At 43.4% G+C, this 20,924-nt stretch overlaps 1 protein-coding gene across 1 annotated transcript in view; it reads left to right on the top strand.

Annotated features, from left to right (window-relative positions):
* Nucleotides 1-383: 383 nt before the first annotated feature.
* LOC131951352 (protein MON2 homolog) overlaps nt 384-20,924 on the top strand; it is a 29,522-nt gene continuing 8,981 nt past the window's right edge. Inside the window, exons 1-8 of the mRNA XM_059313725.1 lie at nt 384-515; nt 2,400-2,575; nt 5,066-5,228; nt 5,979-6,254; nt 6,966-7,164; nt 9,098-9,702; nt 10,322-10,465; nt 10,761-10,889. Of these exons, the coding sequence (XP_059169708.1) occupies nt 384-515; nt 2,400-2,575; nt 5,066-5,228; nt 5,979-6,254; nt 6,966-7,164; nt 9,098-9,702; nt 10,322-10,465; nt 10,761-10,889 (1,824 nt within the window). The remainder of the gene's footprint in view (nt 516-2,399; nt 2,576-5,065; nt 5,229-5,978; nt 6,255-6,965; nt 7,165-9,097; nt 9,703-10,321; nt 10,466-10,760; nt 10,890-20,924) is intronic.

Raw genomic sequence — 20,924 nt, 5'->3', positions numbered from 1 at the left:
ATGAGTTAAGATACATGCCTAGGCCTCTGCTCTTGTCGTTACCAAGCCTATACATTTCACCATTGTCCACTCCCTCCTCCTATAGTGTAAGACTCAGCTAAAGCTAATGCTGGTATTGTAGCTCCATGCTACTTATTTAATTACATTTCACCATTGTCCAGCTCCTATACTGTAAGACTCATCTAAAGCTAATGTCCACTATTACATTTCACCAATGTCCACCCCCTATACTGTAAGACTCCCCTAATGCCGGTACTGTAGCTCCATGATTTTGCTCCACCCACAGATCTGTCAACACTTCTATGTACTACTTTTTGTATTACATTTCACCAATGTCCACCCCCTATACCGTAAGACTCCCCTAATGCCGGTCCTGTAGCTCCATGATCTTGCTCCACCCACAGATCTGTCAACACTCCCACGCTGAGATGCGAGCCTGGGGAGCCGAGGCCATCACAAGCCTGGTCAAGGCAGCTTTGGCCTACAAATACGAGGAGCCGCTGTGTGAAAATCTGGTAAGTTCCCGGCTAGTCTACACCCAGTTGCCAGTTAAGTCGTCAACTTCATCGCCTACAACCTAAACATGTTCAACACCTCTCATGCATCCCACCTGCCCTTCACATACACCACACACCCACACAAATACACACACACACACACACACACACACAAACATACACACACATACACCACACACACCACATACACATCACACACACACATACACACCACACACACACATACACTCCACACACACACACACATACAAACACTACACACACATAAATAAATGCATCACTTAACTTGTAGCAAGGGGTGCAGGAGACCCAAGTGACGCCCCTAACCCCACACGTTCTACTTATGACGGGTTTAATCTCAGCTACCCTGGTGGGGTGGGGTGGGGGCGGAGGGGGGGGGGGGGAGAGAGTGACCTCATGTATTCAATATGTAATGGAATCTGAAATGATGGGCGGGGATGACATCATGTATTCAACATGTAATGGAATCTGAAATCAGATTGCAAGCTTTGCAGAAGTTTCATTAAAGTACAAGAAAATAATTCGTGTTGATGTGCCAGCATTTACATAGGTCGTCAGGTTAATCCATCTAGATGGTGAGGAGTTAACTGTTGTGGCAGGGATTAGTAGACTGATATGAAGAGGATTAGTAAAAATTTAATTGGGCGGATTAATGTGGTGCCATGGCAAGGATTAGTATGTTGTCATAGCGAGGATTAGTATAATGTCATTGGACAGATTAATGTGGCGCCAAGGATTAGTATGTTAACATAACGAGGATTAGTATAATGTCATTATACGGATTGATGTGGCGCCTTGACAAGGGTGAGTATATTAGCATAGCGAGGATTAGTATAACGTCATTGGAGGGTGTGTTTCGATGACAAGGATTAACTTGGCCCCATGTATAGGTGTAAAACCACCTGGTTGCATTAGTCCTGTGGTGGCCAATGGCACAACTTTAGAGGTAATTCTCAATGTTACAACTTTGGAGCTGATTCTACCAAAATGTGTCAACTACAGATTCCAATAGCACGATATATCCTCAGTACACGTGTGTGCTGTGTGTAGGTTTACTTCGAACCGTGTGTCATAATACTGCTCACATCTATTTTTAGTTTTTCTCTAGCTGCTGAATTCTGTTCTACATTTTATAACCTACTGATCTATTTATTTTTAAAATTAATCAGAATAATTCGAATGTAACGACATAATTATAAACAACTGAGTACCTAAATGAGTTTTATTCAGTCTTTCTCAAGGCGTGTATGTTAAAAACTGTTCACAATAATTTATATCCAAATGAATTGCCTCGTTTGAAGTGACTTTGCTGATTAAAATCTGCTTATAACTTTTAAATCGTTTAAACTGTTTTTGTAAAAACGAAGTTTTTATACAATGCAAAGTAGACGTCATACAGGCATTGGCAGAGTACAGGCGTTAATCTTATAGATTAAGCTGTTGGATTAAATTGGCCGTATAGGTTAATCTAGGGCTTAATTTGACCTGTATATTAAGCTAGTATACTTTACCCGATTGATTAAGGTGATAGATTAACTTGACCCTATGGTTGAAGGTGGAAGATTAACTTGACCCTCTGGTTGAAGGTGGAAGATTAACTTGACCCTATGGTTGAAGGTGGAAGATTAACTTGACCCTATGGTTGAAGGTGGAAGATTAACTTGACCCTATGGTTGAAGGTGGAAGATTAACTTGACCCTATGGTTGAAGGTGGAAGATTAACTTGACACTATGGATTAAGGTGGTAGATTAACTTGACACTATGGATTAAGGTGGAAGATTAACTTGACCCAATGGATTAAAAGAGAATATTAACTTGGCCCTATGGATTAAGCTGATGGATTATCTTGACCATTCCAGAAGCTACAGAGCACGATTTTGTCCCCGCTCCAAGAGCTGTCCAGCATCCCGTACAACGACATCCGGCACCGTCAGCTGGAGAGTGTGGCCCACATCCTACAGAACACAGGGGCCCAACTGCTGCACGGCTGGTCCACGGTGCTAGGGATCATTGGAGCCGTCACCAAGGAGCATGGGTAAGTCGGGTTGTCACAGGTCGGGTTGTCACAATTCGTCACAGGTCGGGTTGTCACAGGTCGGGTTGTCACATCCTACAGAACACAGGGGCCCAACTGCTGCACGGCTGGTCCACGGTGCTCGGGATTATTGGGGCCGTCACAAAGGAGCATGGGTAAGTCGGGTTGTCACAGGTCGGGTTGTCACAGGTCGGGTTGTCACATCCTACAGAACACAGGGGCCCAACTGCTGCACGGTTGGTCCACGGTGCTAGGGATCATTGGAGCCGTCACCAAGGAGCATGGGTAAGTCGGGTTGTCACAGGTCGGGTTGTCACAATTCGTCACAGGTCGGGTTGTCACAGGTCGGGTTGTCACATATCAGGTTGTCACAAGTCGGGTTGTCACAAGTCGGGTTGTCACAAGTCGGGTTGTCACAAGTCGGGTTGTCACAATTCGTCACAGGTCGGGTTGTCACAGGTTGTCACAGGTCGGGTTGTCACATATCAGGTTGTCACAAGTCGGGTTGTCACAAGTCGGGTTGTCACAAGTCGGGTTGTCACAAGTCGGGTTGTCACAGGTCGGGTTGTCACATATCAGGTTGTCACAGATCGGTTTGTCACAAGTCAGGTTGTCACAGGTTGGGTTGTCATACAGTTTATCATTGGGTTGTTATAAGTGATTTGGTGGTTGAATGAGAAAGTGGAACGATCACACTATTGTGTTTAAATAAAGAGGTCGCAACAGCAGTAGAGCCGGCAGTACAAAGCTTCCTATTTACTGGGGTGTTCTCTAGACCAGGGGTCTCCAAACTATGGCCCGCGGGCCAAATGCGGCCCGCGAGGTTCTCTACTCCGGCCCGCGGCGATCTTTTTGTCCACAGAATAAATGTTTGTTAGAGGTTGCTGAGAAACCAAGGCCAGAAAATTCAAAACAATTTGAAAAGGTAGCTTTGGGTGCAAATACCATTGCCCGCCGTGTTGCAGGCATTGGTGAAAACATCGTGACTCGAATAGCGAAAAATGCAAGCAAGTTTCGCAATTTTTTAATTGTAATGGATCAGTTGCTGGACAGCTGTTCCACATCTCAATTGCTTATGTTCATTAGAGGTGTGGATGAAGAGATGAACATAACACAAGAGCTGGCTTCCCTACATAGAATGTATGGCACTGTTACCGGAGAGAATATAGATAGTTCAGAGATATGTTAAAAGATAGAAACACGGAATCGCAAGATTTACCATATTTCACAGCAGTAAGATGGCTTATTTGCGAGAATTTTTTTTGAGCCGAGTATTTAAGTTAAGAAAGGAAATAGGTGACTTCCTTGAAGATTACAAGCTGATGTACTTACTGTCTGATGAAGAGTGGGTATAGAAATTGGTCTCTGCTGCAAACATAACTAGTCATTTAAATTTTCTGAACCTAAAACTTCAAGAGATGCACATTTATTTTCTGATCTATAAACCCACCCACCAAAAGGCTTTCATATCCAAACTTGTCATGTTTTTGGAAGAAGTACAAGCAAACAACTTGACGCACTCTCAGTAGTGCAAGGTCTTTACGGCTGAAGCAACCACTGAGTTCCCCACGTCATTTGCATACGAGATCATCAAAGATTTCAAGCTGCAGTTTCAATAGGTTCTCTGACTTGGATTCAAAGGCAGAAAAAAGTTAGATTGTTTCAGAACCCATTTGAAGAAAATGTGGCCAGTCTAGGGGAGGGGGGGGGGGGCACTTGAAATTTTTTTATATATTTCTATATAAATTATATTTCGTTAAGGGGGGGGGGGGCGGTACACGTTCTTGGGGTGGGGGGGGGGGCACTACCACTCCGAAGAGATATCTTGAAGAAACTCTGGCCTCCGAACTGATATTTGATAGTTAATGCGGCCCTCGGGCTGAAAAGTTTGGAGACCCCTGCTCTAGGCGAAGGATTCCTCAAAACTCCATCAGCTGGTCTAGGCTCACCTTCCCATAATGCCAGAGACTCGGAATATTCTGGAGATATTCTTACTCTGTCTATATTGGTTGGTTGAAATTTTTTTTAAAATGTTTTCCCATACAGAAGTTGATTTCCCATCACCTCATGGAAAAGTTGATTGTTAAGTAAATCTCTCCCGAGAGTTGATTTTTGAGAGAAGTTGATTTTTATAGTTCACCTCTCCCCAAAGAGAATTTGATTTTTTTATTCCTGATCTTCCCCGAGAAAATTTGATTGTTGATATCTCGTCTCCCCAGATAAAAGTTGATTGTTGATTTCTCATGTCCCCAGAGAGAAGTTGATTGTTGATTTCTCGTCTCCCCAGATAAAAGTTGATTGTTGATTTCTCATGTCCCCAGAGAGAAGTTGATTGTTGATTTCTCATGTCCCCAGAGAGAAGTTGATTGTTGATTTCTCATGTCCCCAGAGAGAAGTTGATTGTTGATTTCTCGTCTCCCCAGATAAAAGTTGATTTTTTTATTTCTCGTCCCCAGAGAGAATTTGATTGTTGATTTCTCATGTCCCCAGAGAGAAGTTGATCCAACAAGCGTTCCAGTGCCTGCAGCTTGTGGTGACCGACTTCCTGCCAATCATCAAACCTGTGTACCTGCAGGTGGTCGTACAGGTGGCCGCCAAGTTTGGACTACAGCAGCAGGAGCTTAACGTCAGTCTCACGGCCATCGGGCTCTTGGTCAGTCCCTTTGTTAACCGGGCTCTTGGTCAGTCCCTTTGTTAACCAGGCTCTTGGTCAGTCCCTTTGTTAACCTGGGCTCTTGGTCAGTCCCTTTGTTAGCCTGGGCTCTTGGTCAGTCCCTTTGTTTCATAACCAGGGCTCTTGGTCAGTTCCTTTGTTAACTAACCTGGGCTCTTGGTCAGTTCCTTTGTTAACCTGGGCTCTTGGTCAGTTCCTTTGTTAACCTGGGCTCTTGGTCAGTTCCTTTGTTAACCTGGGCTCTTGGTCAGTTCCTTTGTTAACCTGGGCTCTTGGTCAGTCCCTTCGTTAACCTGGGCTCTTGGTCAGTTCCTTTGTTAACCTGGGCTCTTGGTCAGTCCCTTAGTTAGTTGACCCGGGCCCTTGGTCAGTCCCTTCGTTAGTTAAACTGGACTCTTGGTCTCATACATACATATATATATATATATATATATATATATATATATATATATATATATATATATATATATATATATATATATATATATATATATATATATATATATATATGCATGGTTGTTTGGGAAAGAGCTAATTTTTTTAGATGGATAGGTACAAGTAATTAGTGGGGTGGGGAGTGGGGAGGTGGGTTATTGCCTAGGGAATAACGACAAGAGTTAATGATCAGGTAGATGGGATATGGGTTCTGCTCCTGTTTTATGTTTTATTAACATTCAAGCTACATTTTTTGTAAAATTAAAATTTTCATTTTCTTAATCTTCCGTCCAGTGGAATATCTCCGACTTCTTCTTCCAAAACCGCCAAAGAATCAAACAGGAACTGGACGCTGAGGGCAGCCAGGCAGATGTCTGCCCCAGCACAGACTCCATCAAGGCACCACCGCCGTTTGATGCCCTGTGGATGTGCCTGTTCTCGCAGCTGGGTCAGCTGTGTGTGGACTCGAGGCCAGCCGTCAGGAAGAGTGCTGGGCAGACGCTGTTCTCTACCATCTCGGCCCACGGCACCTTGCTGCAGCACCAGACATGGCACAACGTCCTTTGGCAGGTAAATGGTACAGGTGACATACCTGGTACAGGTGACATACCTGGTACAGGGGACATCCCTGGTACAGGTGATATACCTGGTACAGGGGACACACCTGGTACAGGTGACATAATGGTACAGGTGACATGGCTGGTACAGGTGACATATTCTACAGGGGACATACCTGGTACAGGTGACATTTTCTACAGGGGACATACCTGGTACATGTGACATTTTCTACAGTTGACATACCTGGTACAGGTGACATTACTGCTACAGGTGACATACCTGGTACAGGTGACATTACAGGTACAGGTGACATTACAGGTACAGGTGACATTACTGGTGCAGGTGACATTACAGGTAGAGGTGACATTACAGGTAAAGGTTACATAACAAGTACAGGTGACATCTGGTACAGGTGACATGCCTGGTACAGGTGACATTACAGGTACAGGTGACATACCTGCTACAGGTGACACAGACTACATGGAACATATCGAGTACAGGTGACACCTAATGTTGTAGACCTGGTTCCCACTTTAACCTTGAACTTCCCCAGGTGTTGTTCCCGCTTTAACCTTGAACTTCCCCAGGTGTTATTCCCACTTTAACCTTGAACTTCCCCAGGTGTTGTTCCCGCTTTAACCTTGAACTTCCCCAAGTGTTGTTCCCGCTTTAACCTTGAACTTCCCCAGGTGTTGTTCTCACTTTAACCATGACCTTCTCCAGGTGTTGTTCCCACTTCTAGAAAACGTCCAGAAGTTCTCCAGCTCTGCCTCCACCATCCGCGACAAAGAATCCACCGGCAACATCCTGATCCACCACTCCCGCGACACGGCGGAGAAGCAGTGGGCGGAGACCAGAGTTCTCTCGCTTGCCGGGGTCGCCAGGACGTTCAACGCCAAGAGGAAGATGTTACAGGGGCTGGGTGAGTGGATAGACTCAGTGTCTCTCACACACTCTCTCACACACTCTCCCTCACATGTTGCAGGGGCTGGGTGAGTGGATAGACTCGGTGTCTCTCTCACACACTCTCTGACAATCACTCTCTCACACACTCTCACACATTCTCCATCTTGTATAAGAATTGTGTGATAACAATGCAGACAGCAACATGATGAAGTCAAGTTGTCCTTTACTCGTGTTTCCAGCGTCTAGATCTGTGGGGTTCTGGAACAGGTTTCCAAACCCCCCCCCCTCTCCCCGCCCACTTTTATAAATGGGGGGGAGTAGTTTCTGTCAAGAACTACCTGCAATTTAAAAGTTTTAATTTTACATGTTTGTTTTTTTGTTGTTGTTTGTTTCAAATGTCTCCTGCAGACAGACAGAGTTTCTTCCCGCCCCCCCCCCCGAAAATTTTAAGTGCCCCCCCTCCCCCGGAGAAAAAACTCTGGAAGAACCACTGCCTGCAGGAAAAATAATTTACACTATACTATAAGCCAAGATCTATTCAGCTAAACCAGGGGTCTCCAAACTACGGCCCGCGAGGTCCACTTATCCGGCCCGCGGAGATATTTTTGTCCACGGAAAAAAAACGTTTGTTGGCGATGGCTGAGGAACTTTGCCTAGAAAAATTAAAGAAACTGGCCCCCGAACTGAAATTCGATAGTTAATGCGGCCCTCGGACTGAAAAGTTTGGAGACCCCTGAGCTAAACCATGGAAAAAAAATATATTGTTTAAAAACTTGCAACACTGCATAAGTACAAAACAACAAAATCGCACCATCCTAACTGGCAGAATACCACCCCTCCACCCTGTTATTGTTTTATTGTCCTTTACCCGCCCCACCCTCCACAATGTTTCCACTTTTCATGCAATCCACCCACCATAAAATTATTACATAATCCTCACCCTACGGTACTCAGTTCAAGTAAGCCATTAGAAAACATGTTTTAATTTATACAAATTGTATACTTGTCACAACAAAACACGACCCATCAAAAGCACAATAAATAAAGCGGAAATGAACTCCCCTAAACTTTCTCGTGTATTCTTATATCAAGGTAATGAGGGTGGCACTCCCGGTGCAGTCGGGCTATAAAAATGTTTTTGTTAAGTTTTTAAATACTTTTTTTTTTATAGAATAGAATCGCGCACCAAGTGAACGCAATGTGTGTTTAATAGAGCCAATTTAAAATAACTATTGCCATAGCACCCCCCCCCCTTCCTGAAAAGTTAGTCCGCCCCCCCCCCCTCCCCCGATAATATCAAGTGCCCCTCGGGAGAAAAAAGTCTGGAAGAAACACTGCTTTGAGAACCTCCTAGAGACGGGAACAATACATTAAAAATATAGACCTCACCATAACAAGTCGCCTCTATCAACATTACACAATTCAACAAAAACTATTTCGTTCAAATTTTGGTGTGACCGTAGACCTTCCTCTAGTTAAGCTAACGATGTTAGCCAACCAGGAAGAAATCCAGTTTAGACGTTTAGAATTTAATGGAGACCCTGGGGTTTAGGGCAGATTGTAATGTGGTGAATGTTTTTATAAAAACACATTTGGTTCAAATATTACGTAAAAATATGTAAACAATTTGATGAGTGCGTTTTTTTAAAAATGTTTTCCGTGTTTATGAATAGGTGGTTTGTTACGTCTTAAATATTTATTCCTCCCTCTTGCCACTAAATGGGTTTTTATTTTTTCCATTATTTCGCGAATATTAAAGGGTTAAGATAATTCGTATCAGGGATGTCTTACCATTTCGAGCTCGGGATTTGAACTTGAGACTTAAGGGTTAGCAGTTGTGCGACCTCGCCATTTCATTATTATTTGAATGGGCATCTAATATCTTGCCCCATGCCATGACGTCACATTACTATCTGAATGACCTAATACCATTACCCCTCCCCCACCAGGGGACTTCCCCAGAGCCTGGTCCCTACTGCTGGATCACATCGAGGTGTCCGCCCTCTGCAGGAACGCCGAGGTCTCTCTAGCCGCGCTCAAGAGCTTCCAGGAGATTCTACAGATCGGCCGGGCTAGTCGGAGCTTTGAGGACGGGGACAGCACGGTGCAGGGGGCGATAGAACCCCCCTCAGGGGAAGTCATCAACAGAACAGGGGAGGCTACCAGCAAAAAACCCGAGCTCTGCTCTAAAGGACCGATCTCCGATTCCTCGGACAACGACATCCCGCTGTGGTCGGCCGCGTGGAGGGTGTGGTTGAACATCGGGATGGAGGTGACCAAGCCGCCGGAGCCTTCAGAGAAAGTGGCTGGGCGGGTTTACCTCCCCTCGCAAAACTTTTTGACGGCGTTGATCCAGACGTTCCCTCCCCTGTTTGAACACATCAAGTCCAGGTTTGTGGGGGCTGACCTGCACAAGCTGTCCACGGTGCTGAGGGGTACGCTCTGTGTGCCCGTACAGAACGATTCCTCCCCCTTCATCATCCCCTCCTACCCTGAGGTCACCGTGACCCCGCTACAAGAGGCAGCTTTGTCGGCGATGGAGACTCTCATCAAGGTAGGCAACTTATGTAGTCTTACAGTAAGGTAGATAACTTATGTAGTCTTACAGTAAGGTAGATAACTTATGTAGTCTTACAGTCAGGTAGACAACTTATGTAGTCTTACAGTAAGGTAGACAACTTTCTTACAGTAAGGTAGACAACTTATGTAGTCTTAACTCAAGATACGCAACTTCTTTAGCCTAATTTAAGGTAGACAACTTCCTTAGTCTTACTCAATGTGGATCACTTATATAGTCTAACATTAATGTGCATAACTTCTGCAGTCTCACACATTAGGGTAGTCGTACAATAGGTAACACATGGTGTAGTCTTATTTACTGTGGATAACGTGAGTTTCCCTTGCAGTACAGTACATACTCCATTGTACATGAATAGTTATTTGTTCTCTCTGATTGTTGAAGTCAATTTGAGATCTGTTGGTCATCGTCTTGGTGGTGAACTTAACTTTGGGTCTGCTAGCTCTGAAATCACGTTTTTTACACAGTACAAACAATGTGTAACCCTAACCAATTCACACAATTTGTAACCCTAACCGATTCACAAATTTGTAACCCTAACCAACTCACACGATTTGTAACTAATGTAACCCTAACTTGGCCACCTTGCCCCCAGGCCGTCCAGAGTGGCCCAGACAGCATGCAGGCCACCTACCCCGACATCTTCCATCAGCTGCTGACCTTCATCACGTTTGGTGTCAACGCCCCCAAGTTCGGTGACCTTGAGGCTAAAACCTTCGGCATCGTACGTGGACCACAGGTCAGTGCCGCCATATTGGTGTCCCAATCTATCTTCTGCTGCCGCCATATTGGTGTCCAAATTTGTCTAAATTAAAAGAAAAAGAACGCACAGAATATTTCATTGGAGATGGCAAGACTTTAATCAACCGTTTGAGATTAAAATCTTGAGTTGTGATATGTTTTTTACCTGTTTTATTTTTGGTTTTTTTTATTACTTGGCCAAGTTGTAACCATGGTAACCACTTGACATGGGGTGGGCGGGGCGGATGTGCCAATAATGTCCTAAAGCTGGGTCAACCCTGGTCTGTCCACAGTCGGACTGGGTCATCATGAACTTTGTGCCCTTCGCTGAGCGGGCCGTGTCCATGGCGGTGGACCTGTACCGTAGCACGGCCACTCACCCGGCGGTCATCAGCTCGCAGATCTTACAGCACATTCTCAAGGTGAGTCACGTGACTGGTGGGTGACGTCACACTCGACACGGGTGGGTGACGTCACACTCGACACAGTGAGTGACGTCACACTCGACACAGGTGGGTGACGTCACGCTGTACACAGGTGAGTGACGCCACACTCGACACAGGTGAGTGGCGTCATAGACACACTGAGTGAGTGGCATCACACTGTAGAGATGAAAGCGACAGCATACACTCCACGCAGGTGGTTGATGTAATGGATACACTTGACACACAGGTGTATGACATGACAGCCACCCTGTACACAGGTGATTGACCTCATAGACAAACTGTTGACAGGTGGGTGACGTCACACTGTACACAGGTGAGTGACGTCACATTGTACACAGGTGAGTGATGTCACATTGCACACAGGTGAGTGATGTCACACTATATACAGGTGAGTGACGTCACATTGTACACAGGTGAGTGACGTCAAATTACTCAGATGAACACTGTACACAGGTGAGTGTAGTTATAGAAACATTCTGCACATGTGGGTGACATAATGTACACACTTTACACAGGTGCATAAGATGACAGCAACACTGTACAAATCACATTTTGGACCAAAAACTTCATCCCTTTTACAAACTCATTAGCTGGAAGTCCAGTCCTCTTATTGTGAGGCTATGGTTTTACTTATGTAACACTCCATATTTAGATTGTCAGGCCTACATCAATGTTACCACTTATCTTTTGTTTGTAACAAACAAAAAGTTTTTTTACTAAAGAATATGTTTGGTTATCATGAAATAAAAACAAGACCAAATGGTTTTCTTGAAAACATTTTAATTAAAATCAAAAGATGAGCCCAACAATGTAAAAAATATATAAACACGTGCTGCTATAAAAATAGAAATGGATAACACAAGATAGGGATTAAAGTAAATACACTTTGTACACGCATTTTTATGTACACCCTTGTACACACATGTTTTATGTACAACCTTGTACACACATTTTTAATGTACACCCTCGTACACGCAAACACCAGTCAAAGGAAACTATTTTTGGTTTTACTACAAGCACCAATATAAAAATGTGTTCTAGTTGGGCAGGGGAAAGGTCTGGTCTTTGGTGACTTCTTTCCAGAATAATTCTTTAATTCATGGGTTCTGGTCAAACTGATGGCCCTTTACTTTAACATGTATTGAAATGTGAAGATTCAAACGTATTAAAATAATAAGCTTAATCAAATAAAAGTTTTTAATTGGTAAGTTAAAAAACTATGTGCTTTTTTTAAAAAAAAAAAGATATAATGAAAATGTTTATTCTTGGTAATTAATTAATACTAATAGTAACTATAATATTGAAGTCTTTAAAATGTATTATCCAAGCTACAAAAGACTTGAATATGTAAAACTATACACGGCCATGTCTTCTGTGTCTATTGTCTAGACTTGTGTCCCTTGATCCCAATTTACAACAACTTGTGTCCCTTTAACATGAACTTGGTGCCACTGGGGAACCTTCACTAGAATGTCTTGTCTAGATAATAATTTACCATGATCTGCATCTTTATCCATGAATATATTTAAACTGCTATCATTGATAGCAGTTTAAATATATTCATGGATAAATAGTATCAAAGTTTTTTAATTCCAATAAATTTAAACAAGCAACAAATAAAATCCATCTTGAATTAATTTCTGTTAAAAATTAAGTACCCTAATAATTCCCCTTTTATGGGTACATATCTATCACAACATCCAACAGAAGTGTATATGTGAATACCATATGATGGTATTTTATTCATACAACAAATGTCACATACATTTTATATACATGTATTTTGCTTTGTAGCATACACCTCCATACATGTTAGATGTAACTTAACTGTGCCATGATTTATGGCATATTAACATAAGTCTACCAAACACAGAGACAAAAATCCTCCTTAGTAATTATGTACATAAAAAACATATTATGAGCAAAAATGCTTATGTTTTTGTAACTCCTTTTTATACATAGTAAGCATAAATTAATTTTAAATAAATAAACATCTGACTATACACATTTACATTTTTTTTAGATCTACATCAAACTAGAAATAGAAAGATTTTCGTGTTTTGTCTAAATTAAGGGAAGTAATTAGATAAAGCTAAATGTACAGTTCGACAAAAATTGTGTTATCTCCCGTGCAACGCTTGTCAAACTCCGATAATTCAATATTTAACATTAGCGTAAAGACGCCTGAAGCTAAACATTGCTTTAAGAGCACAGGTCTAAATTAAATATTGAAATATTTGTAATTTACCGAGCTTGATTCATTTTTTTGACACGAAATTTAACCAAATTTTTAAAAATTATTTTAGACAAAAGTTATACTTTCCTACCCTACATATAAATAATTTTTATCAATTAATACTAATAGTTTCGCTGTCTGTCTATCTATCTATCTGACAAGAACGCTCTAGAGAAAACACAAGGAAAATAAAAACATGCACAGTAATTCGAAAAACGAAGTATGACGTCGACACATTTAGCGCACAGAGTAGAAAATAATCTCAAACCCAGAGAGTGCTCAAAGTTATATGACGTCATTGATTTTCGCGTTAACATTGAATAAAAAGGAAATGTTGTCTAATCTTAATGGTTTGCGTGAAGAGTTTCTTGCATACAATTCTTCGGGTAGGGGCGAAGCCCCACCCCCCGCGTAAGAATGTCTGAGACCCCCCCCCCCCCCTCGGGGAGGGGGCGGACACTGGAAAAAGTATATAATTATATTTCGTTGAATGGGACGGTAGACATGTTTTTTTTTTTGGGGGGGGGGGGGGGTGGGTGGGTGGGTGGGGGGTGTGGTGTGTGTGGGGGGTGGGGGGTGGTGTGTGTGGGGGGTGGGGTGGTTTTAGTTTAGACTTTTTCCTCCCCAGAGAGGGGTGGGGGTACTTGAAATTTTCGGGGGCGGGGGTAGAATTTTCGGGGAAGGGGCGGACACTGGAAAAAGTATATAATTATATTTCGTTGAATGGGACGGTAGGCATGTTTTTTTTTTTGGGGGGGGGGGAGGGGTGGGGGGGTGGTGTGTGTGGGGGGGGCGGTGTGTGGAGGGGGCGGTGTGTGTGGGGGGTGGGGGGGTGGGGGTGGGGGGTGGTGTGTGGGGGTGGGGTGGGGGTGGTGTGTGTGGGGGGGGGGGGTGGGTTGGTTTTAGTTTAGAGAAAAGAGACAGCACTATCAAGCTAGCGCCCGGTGTATCCTTCCTCAACGGGCCATTTTTCTCGTTGATAAGAATTTACTTAGTTAACTCATTGCTTGTCTTAAAAACAAAAATGACACTTCAGAAACATTGCTTTATATGTTAAGCATGAGCAAAGCGAAACCACTTCCCCCCCCCCCCCCCTCCAAGTGTTTGACAGAAACCTAACCTCCAACCCTCCCCTCTATGGGACCTCCTACAAGACCTGTAGGTGTAGGCAAACACCGCCCAGTCTCCCAAGTTTGACATCACGTGTCCTGTGCCGAGCACGTGACCCCAGTATACCCACCGCCCCCTTCCTTATTTTTTATACCTCCTGATGACCCCTTGACCCCCATGATGACCCCAGCTAAAAGTTGTAAATCCTGTGCCTCAGTTCCTTTTGACCGCTTGATCCCCATGATGACCCCTGATGACCCCTTGACCCCCATGATGACCCCAGCTAAAAGTTGTAAATCCTGTGCCTCAGTTCCTTTTGACCGCTTGATCCCCATGATGACCCCTGATGACCCCCCCTGGTTGACCCCCATGATGACCCCCCATCTAACAGTTGTAAATCCTGTGCCTCAGTTCCTGTTGACCCCTTGACCCCCATGATGACCTCTGACCCCCATGATGACTCCCCATCTAACAGTTGTAAATCCTGTGTCTCAGCTCCTGCATCTCTTTAGCCACGAGCGCCACCTCCGCCTTGAGCCTCATGTTGACCCCCATGATGACCCCTGACCCCCATGATGACCCCCATCTAACAGTTGTAAATCCTGTGTCTCAGCTCCTGCATCTCTTTAGCCACGAGCGCCACCTCCGCCTTGAGCCTCATGTTGACCCCCATGATGACCCCTGACCCCCATGATGACCCCCATCTAACAGTTGTAAATCCTGTGCCTGAGCTCCTGCATCTCCTTAGCCACCAGCGCCACCTCCGCCTTGAGCCTCATGTTCTCCTCCTCCAGCATGATCACCCTCTTGGCCACCATCTCCTCTTTGTTCCGCCTCGCCTCCCTCGACCTCTTGGCGCTCTCGTTGTTTTTCCGGCGTTTTTCCAGGTACGCCGGATCTTTTCCGGACATTTCCGACCCGCTGCTGCCGGAAGGTCGATCCGCTGGGCCGGAGGAGGTGGACGTTTCGGAGTGGGTGCGTTTTAGACCTGGGTGCCTGGGCTGCTGAAGGTGGGCGTTGAGGGTCGGGAAGTCTGCCAGAAAGTCTGGCATTGGGGAGCTGATGGGGGACTGGCTGGACACGTCATCGGCGCTGTCGCTCAGCTCTGTCTTGACGGGATACACGTGGGGCGTGGGCATTCGGTCACGTGATGCGGACATTTCATGGCGTGATGCGGGCATTTCATGACGTGATGCGGGCATTTCATGGCGTGATGAGGGCATTCCTGGACGTAATCCTGGCTTTTCATGGCGTAATGCGGGCATTTCTTGATGCGGTGTGGGCATTTCATGACGTGATGCGGGCATTTCATGGCGTGATGCGGGCATTTCATGGCGTGATGCGGGCATTTGAAGACTTGATGCGGGCATTTCTTGAAGCGGTGTTGGAAGTTGGTGTGTCCTAATGCCGATATTTCCCTGACCTGCTTTGTTTGAATGCCGTAGCTCTGTAGAGATGGAGTTCATTAAACCCTGGCTGAAAACATTTGGAGACTTGGCAGGTACATCAGGGATGTTGGAACTATGAGCTGTGGTAGAGGAAGTGGCATTTTGTCTGGGTGTTAGCGATCTTTGTCCCAGCATGTTTGCAGATGTAGCCGCCAGCATGTTGGCAGATGTTGTAGTGGCCGTACTAGAAGCCATGGACATGAGTCCTAGAGAGGAGGACGGTCGTAGAAAGTAGGACGGTGCGGAGTTCGGCGCGAAGCTGGGGGTGGAGTAGAACCCAGGGCCCAGCGCGTTGGGCGCCCCTGTGGATGTGGAGGCGTGTTGCTGTAGGGATGACGGGAAGGATGGGAACGAGGCTTCAAAGAACATGGAGAACGGGTCGTTGCCTGACCCGTCTGGCGCTGGCCTGAGAAAGTTGAAGTTTGGGACCATGAAGTTTGAGACCGCCGCCATGTTGGAGGTACCGGAACTCATGTTTAGCTCCGCCTCGCGAGGTAGGTTGTCCACGGGCAGGGGGCTCCCAATGTCAAGGTCATCGTACGAAAAGGACGGTTGGTCCGGGACAAGGTTTTGACCTTGCTGTCGGTAATCGTTGAAGATGTTCTGGTGGGTTTGAGCTTCCACCGGAAGTCGATGGTTCTGGTGCCGTGGGTGCATGACGTCAGAGCTTGCCGTCTGCTCGGCTCTGATGTCTGGGAACATGAGGCTGGAGCCCGGGGAGTCGGGGTGGTAGAACTTGAAGGGGCGCTCCCCCTCCAGCACCCGGATGTTGTTGATTGGCCGGTCCTTGGACATGGGCGCTGTTGGCCGTCTACATACAGGGTAGTGGGTGCTTTAGGTTCTTTTGGCCGTCTACATACAGAGAAGTATGAAATTTGAAATTTTATCCTAGAATTCTGGTGGAGTTATTATCCTAGATTCTTGGTGTAGGAAATATGTTATCCTGAAATTCTGGAGTACAGATAAATTATCTTTGATTCTTGAATGCGCGAAAATGTTATCCTAGATTCTTGTTAACGAACTATATAGTTCCTGTAGATACTCCAGAAGTAGTGTTTTATCAACCCCAGGTTCAGAGTTCTAGTTCCATGATGGCTACCCTAGCTCATAGTTGGTGATGACATGTGCTCACTGTGTATTCACAGATCCTCTTTGTGGTTTCAGATAACGACCATCTGCAATGAAAAGCAAATTTTATTTTCTTAAAAATCCAACATAAAATGTATTTATTTCGTTAAGGGTCGTCCATAAATGACGTCACACTCGTAGGGGGGAGGGGCGGTCCGTAATTTTGTGACGGTGTGTGATGAGAGAGAGAGGGGGAGCAGTGTTTCTTCCAGACTTTTTTCTCCGGGGGGGGGGGAGGGGGCACTTGAAATTTTCGGGGGGGCGCTGGAGTTTCTTCGGGGGGGGGGGGCAGACACTGTTAAAAGTATATATTTTCTATATAAATTATATAAATTTCATTTTTTCATTTCGTTCGGGGGGGCTGTAAAAAAATTTCGGGGGGGGGGAAATGCCTGGAAGAAGCTCTGAGGGGGAGGGGTTCAGATGGTGTGACGTCACACTTTTGTATTATAAAAAAAAAGCAATGTTAGAAAACGAGTTTTAGTTTAGCCGTTATTTCGCGTTTTAGAAAACGGTTTTAATAAATTGTAGTAGGAATTGATTAAAATACTCTAAAAGATTTTGGAAAAATATCGATGTTTTAAGAAAAAATTCAGCAATTTTGAGGGGGGGGGTTGTGGACTGAGGTGTGACGATATTTTAGGGGGATCTGGCTTTTTGTGACGACGTGTGACGGAAGGCAGGGGGAGGTAAAAATCGTCAAATAAAGCGTGACGTCATTTATGGATGACCCCCCCTTAGTAGAAGCTTTGGACACTTATTAAAGCAACGCTTTTTACTATTATTAGTTGAGATTTAGAGATTATAGAATAGGTATTATACGTTGTAGTGATTATTAAGGATTGTGTACCAGGATTTATGCATAAACTGTAGGGATTATAAAGCGATTAAATAGTGTAGGAATTCTAGTGTATTGTTTCCCGACTCAGGATCATGAAGTAAGTATGATAGGTTAGGGTTACTGTAGAGAATATAGACAGAGAACTGTGGAGATATAGATGTAGATTATAGTTTCAAAGGTTCTAGGCGGTACGGGCTTATTGACTTTGCAAGTTATACTAGCGGATTGTAGGGATGTGACATAAGATAATTAAAATTTGTTTTAATTAGCTTGACCGCGTGTAGTGTGCTTACGTCGCTCTGTTTATCGTCATTAACGGTGCTATTGTTACGTAATATATTGGAATAAAATATATGGTGTATTTAAATGAATCTAATCTGTACAATATTGATGTATCATTTATTTATTTTTTTATTATTTTATCAATACTTTGTCGATAGTTCGCGTTCATTGTGAGTGTATACATTGTAGACCTCCAACATTATCAACAAGCACCAGTATAACACAACATAACGGCGATAGAGTTTTAAAATTCTGGGTGTATACATCCTTCACATATGAGAGCATTGACCACTGTACAGGCTATGTTGCAAAATTCCTGATTATAAATATTCTAGTTTGGTATCAAAAGATTTTTTTTAAATATCGTATTATTGGAATAATTTATGTCTAATAATGTTGAGTGATAATTTTAAAAATATACGCAAATTTATAAATTTTTTTTTTTAATTAAAAATTCTTGGAATATTAGGCATACATGTTATTTTTTCTTGTATTAGTAGATATAATTTGTAATAGTAATTTTAAAAATATGGGGGAAAACGCTTGTTTTCGTTCGTTACACTAATAATAGGCTAAACGTGTATCTATTTATTTGGAAAACACGTTGCCCCAATAGGTAAAATCTTTGAGTGAGTGAGTTGTTGAGTGAGTGACCACTATATAAGAAGGGGTTCACTTTGAGACGATATTGCTACTTTATAAAAGTATAATTTTTTTAAAAAAACATCAAATCCCCCTAAGTTTAAAGCCTAATAATTAATGTCAAAGTTTAAAACCCAGTTGAAATTAATGTCAAAGTTTAAAACCCAGTTGAAATTAATGTCCAAGTTTAAAACCCATTTGAAATTAATGTCAAAGTTTAAAACCCAGTTGAAATTAACGTCAAAGTTTAAAACCTAGTTGAAATTAATGTCAAAGTTTAAAACCCAGTTGAAATTAATGTCAAAGTTTAAAACCCAGTTGAAATTAATGTCAAAGTTTAAAATCCAGTTGAAATTAATGTCAAAGTTTAAAACCTAGTTGAAATTTATGTCAAAGTTTAAAAACTAGTTGAAATTAATGTCAAGGTTTAAAACCCAGTTGAAATTAATGTCAAAGTTTAAAACCCAGTTGTAGTTAATGTTTAAAGCCCTATTGTAAATAACGTCAAATTAGTTTATATATTATAGTCGTGTCGTACTCTTGTATCAGATATATTTTACGAAGTGACTACACGGAAGGTAGAATCGGTTTATATTTTAACCCTAACCATGTAATCCTAACCATAATCCTTCAAATCCTGGGTGCTTTGTCCCACAACCACACTGTAATCTTAAAGCGTTAAGTCCGCTCCTCTCCAATACAATAACAAGTGTTGCAAGAACCACAGTGTTTATAAGTTGGTGGTTAATCTAGGATTTGCTAGAGATTTGTTCTGGAGCTTATACTAAAGATGTAGCAACGTTACACTTCATAGTTCCAAAAATCATAGGTCTTGAACGACAATTTTCTAGTCTCTATACGCGTGTGAGAAAATACAACAAATCTCTCAGTTGATATTTCGCGGCAATATAAAACTAAAACTTGACATAGCCTAGAGCTGGGCTGTGGATTTTATTGCAGCTATAACTAGCTTTGGCTATCTGTATTCTAAACCTTTGTATTGTATAGGTGTACAGGTATGTGGCTAGGTGCGACAACTCCATTGTTCTGGCCGTAACTGTAGCGTAATGAGGATGTAACGAGACTTGCCGGGCCATACAACAGGGGCCACGGCTCCGCGAAGCTGTGATCTCCAGCTCTCTATTGAGGAGATGATATTACGACTATGTTGTGACTAGAAGCTGGGTGACGTAAGAAGAAATAATTGAACGTTACCTGGTGTTGCCTGGGTCTTACGACGGTCTGTAGCAGTGGTTGCAGCGGCTGAACTAACCTTATCCAACTCCAGCAACATTAGGCGCTCTGGCGCAACACTTGTTACACTGGCCGGCTCAAAACTCCAGCGGTCATACCCCCCCACACAAAAGCCCGGCGTTCGGATCCCCCCTGCCTCTCCCGCCCCGTGTGCTGGTATACCCTACCTACGGACACGCTTATTAGCTGGCCAGTGGTCAGCGGTGCGGGGAAGGAATTGGGGGAGGGGAGGGGTGGGGGGGGGTTGATGGGAGGTAGGCTAAAGTATCGTGTGCTTGCGTGTTTGATTGGTCCGAATTAATTTGATTGGGTGGTCAGTTGATAAGCGTCGCTAGGCTTCTCAGCTGTGCAAATATCGATATATCTGACGTGCAGATTAGCTGTAGATGTGTAGATTCCAAGAGGTTCGATGTAAGACTAAAAACTTGGTATTTCTGGGGAGCGTATGAAAGTCTCAAGAAACCAATCACCAACCTCGGTACTTGACGTACATATACATACATACATACATACATACATACATACACACGGTTATCTGATGAGCATCTAGGAGTATTCAGAAAGTAAATAATTAAATGTAGAAGGCATCATCTCATTTGTCTATCTCGGCCTAGTTCCCAAGTTGATATTTTGTCCATATTCAGCATCCAATTAGTTGGGAAACAAATGGATATTGAAGGTGACTAAGACATGTTTGGGGTTCGGTTGGTAATTTAAAGACAGCTTTATTTAATCCTTCTAGCCATTGTGCGCCAAATCAAATTTTACAAACTCATGATTACATGACATACATACGCATAGCTTTATATCACAAAAATGTTTTTGATCGAATGTTTAAACTTAAAATCTTTTATCCAAATCCAGAGTGGCTCTTTATTGATAAAGCGTTGCTTTTTAAAGCCCCTGGTTGTATAGGATAGTTTGTATTGTGCTGTTTGCAAATCTTGATACTTTCTCAGATGGTTCATTTTGAGTTTGATGTAAATATTTTGTAAGTTGACGCATTATTGTTCATATCAGGTTCCTGAACATTGAGTCACTGTCCAACGTTCTTGACGTGGAGACACTGA

The sequence above is a fragment of the Physella acuta genome, unplaced genomic scaffold (assembly GCF_028476545.2).
Source record: "Physella acuta isolate Inbredline_101_S28 unplaced genomic scaffold, ASM2847654v3 ptg000808l, whole genome shotgun sequence".
In the NCBI taxonomy this organism is placed as follows: Eukaryota; Metazoa; Mollusca; class Gastropoda; family Physidae; genus Physella; species Physella acuta.
The sequence above is the reverse complement of the archived record's forward strand: the minus strand, read 5'-3'. Positions and strand labels throughout refer to the sequence as shown.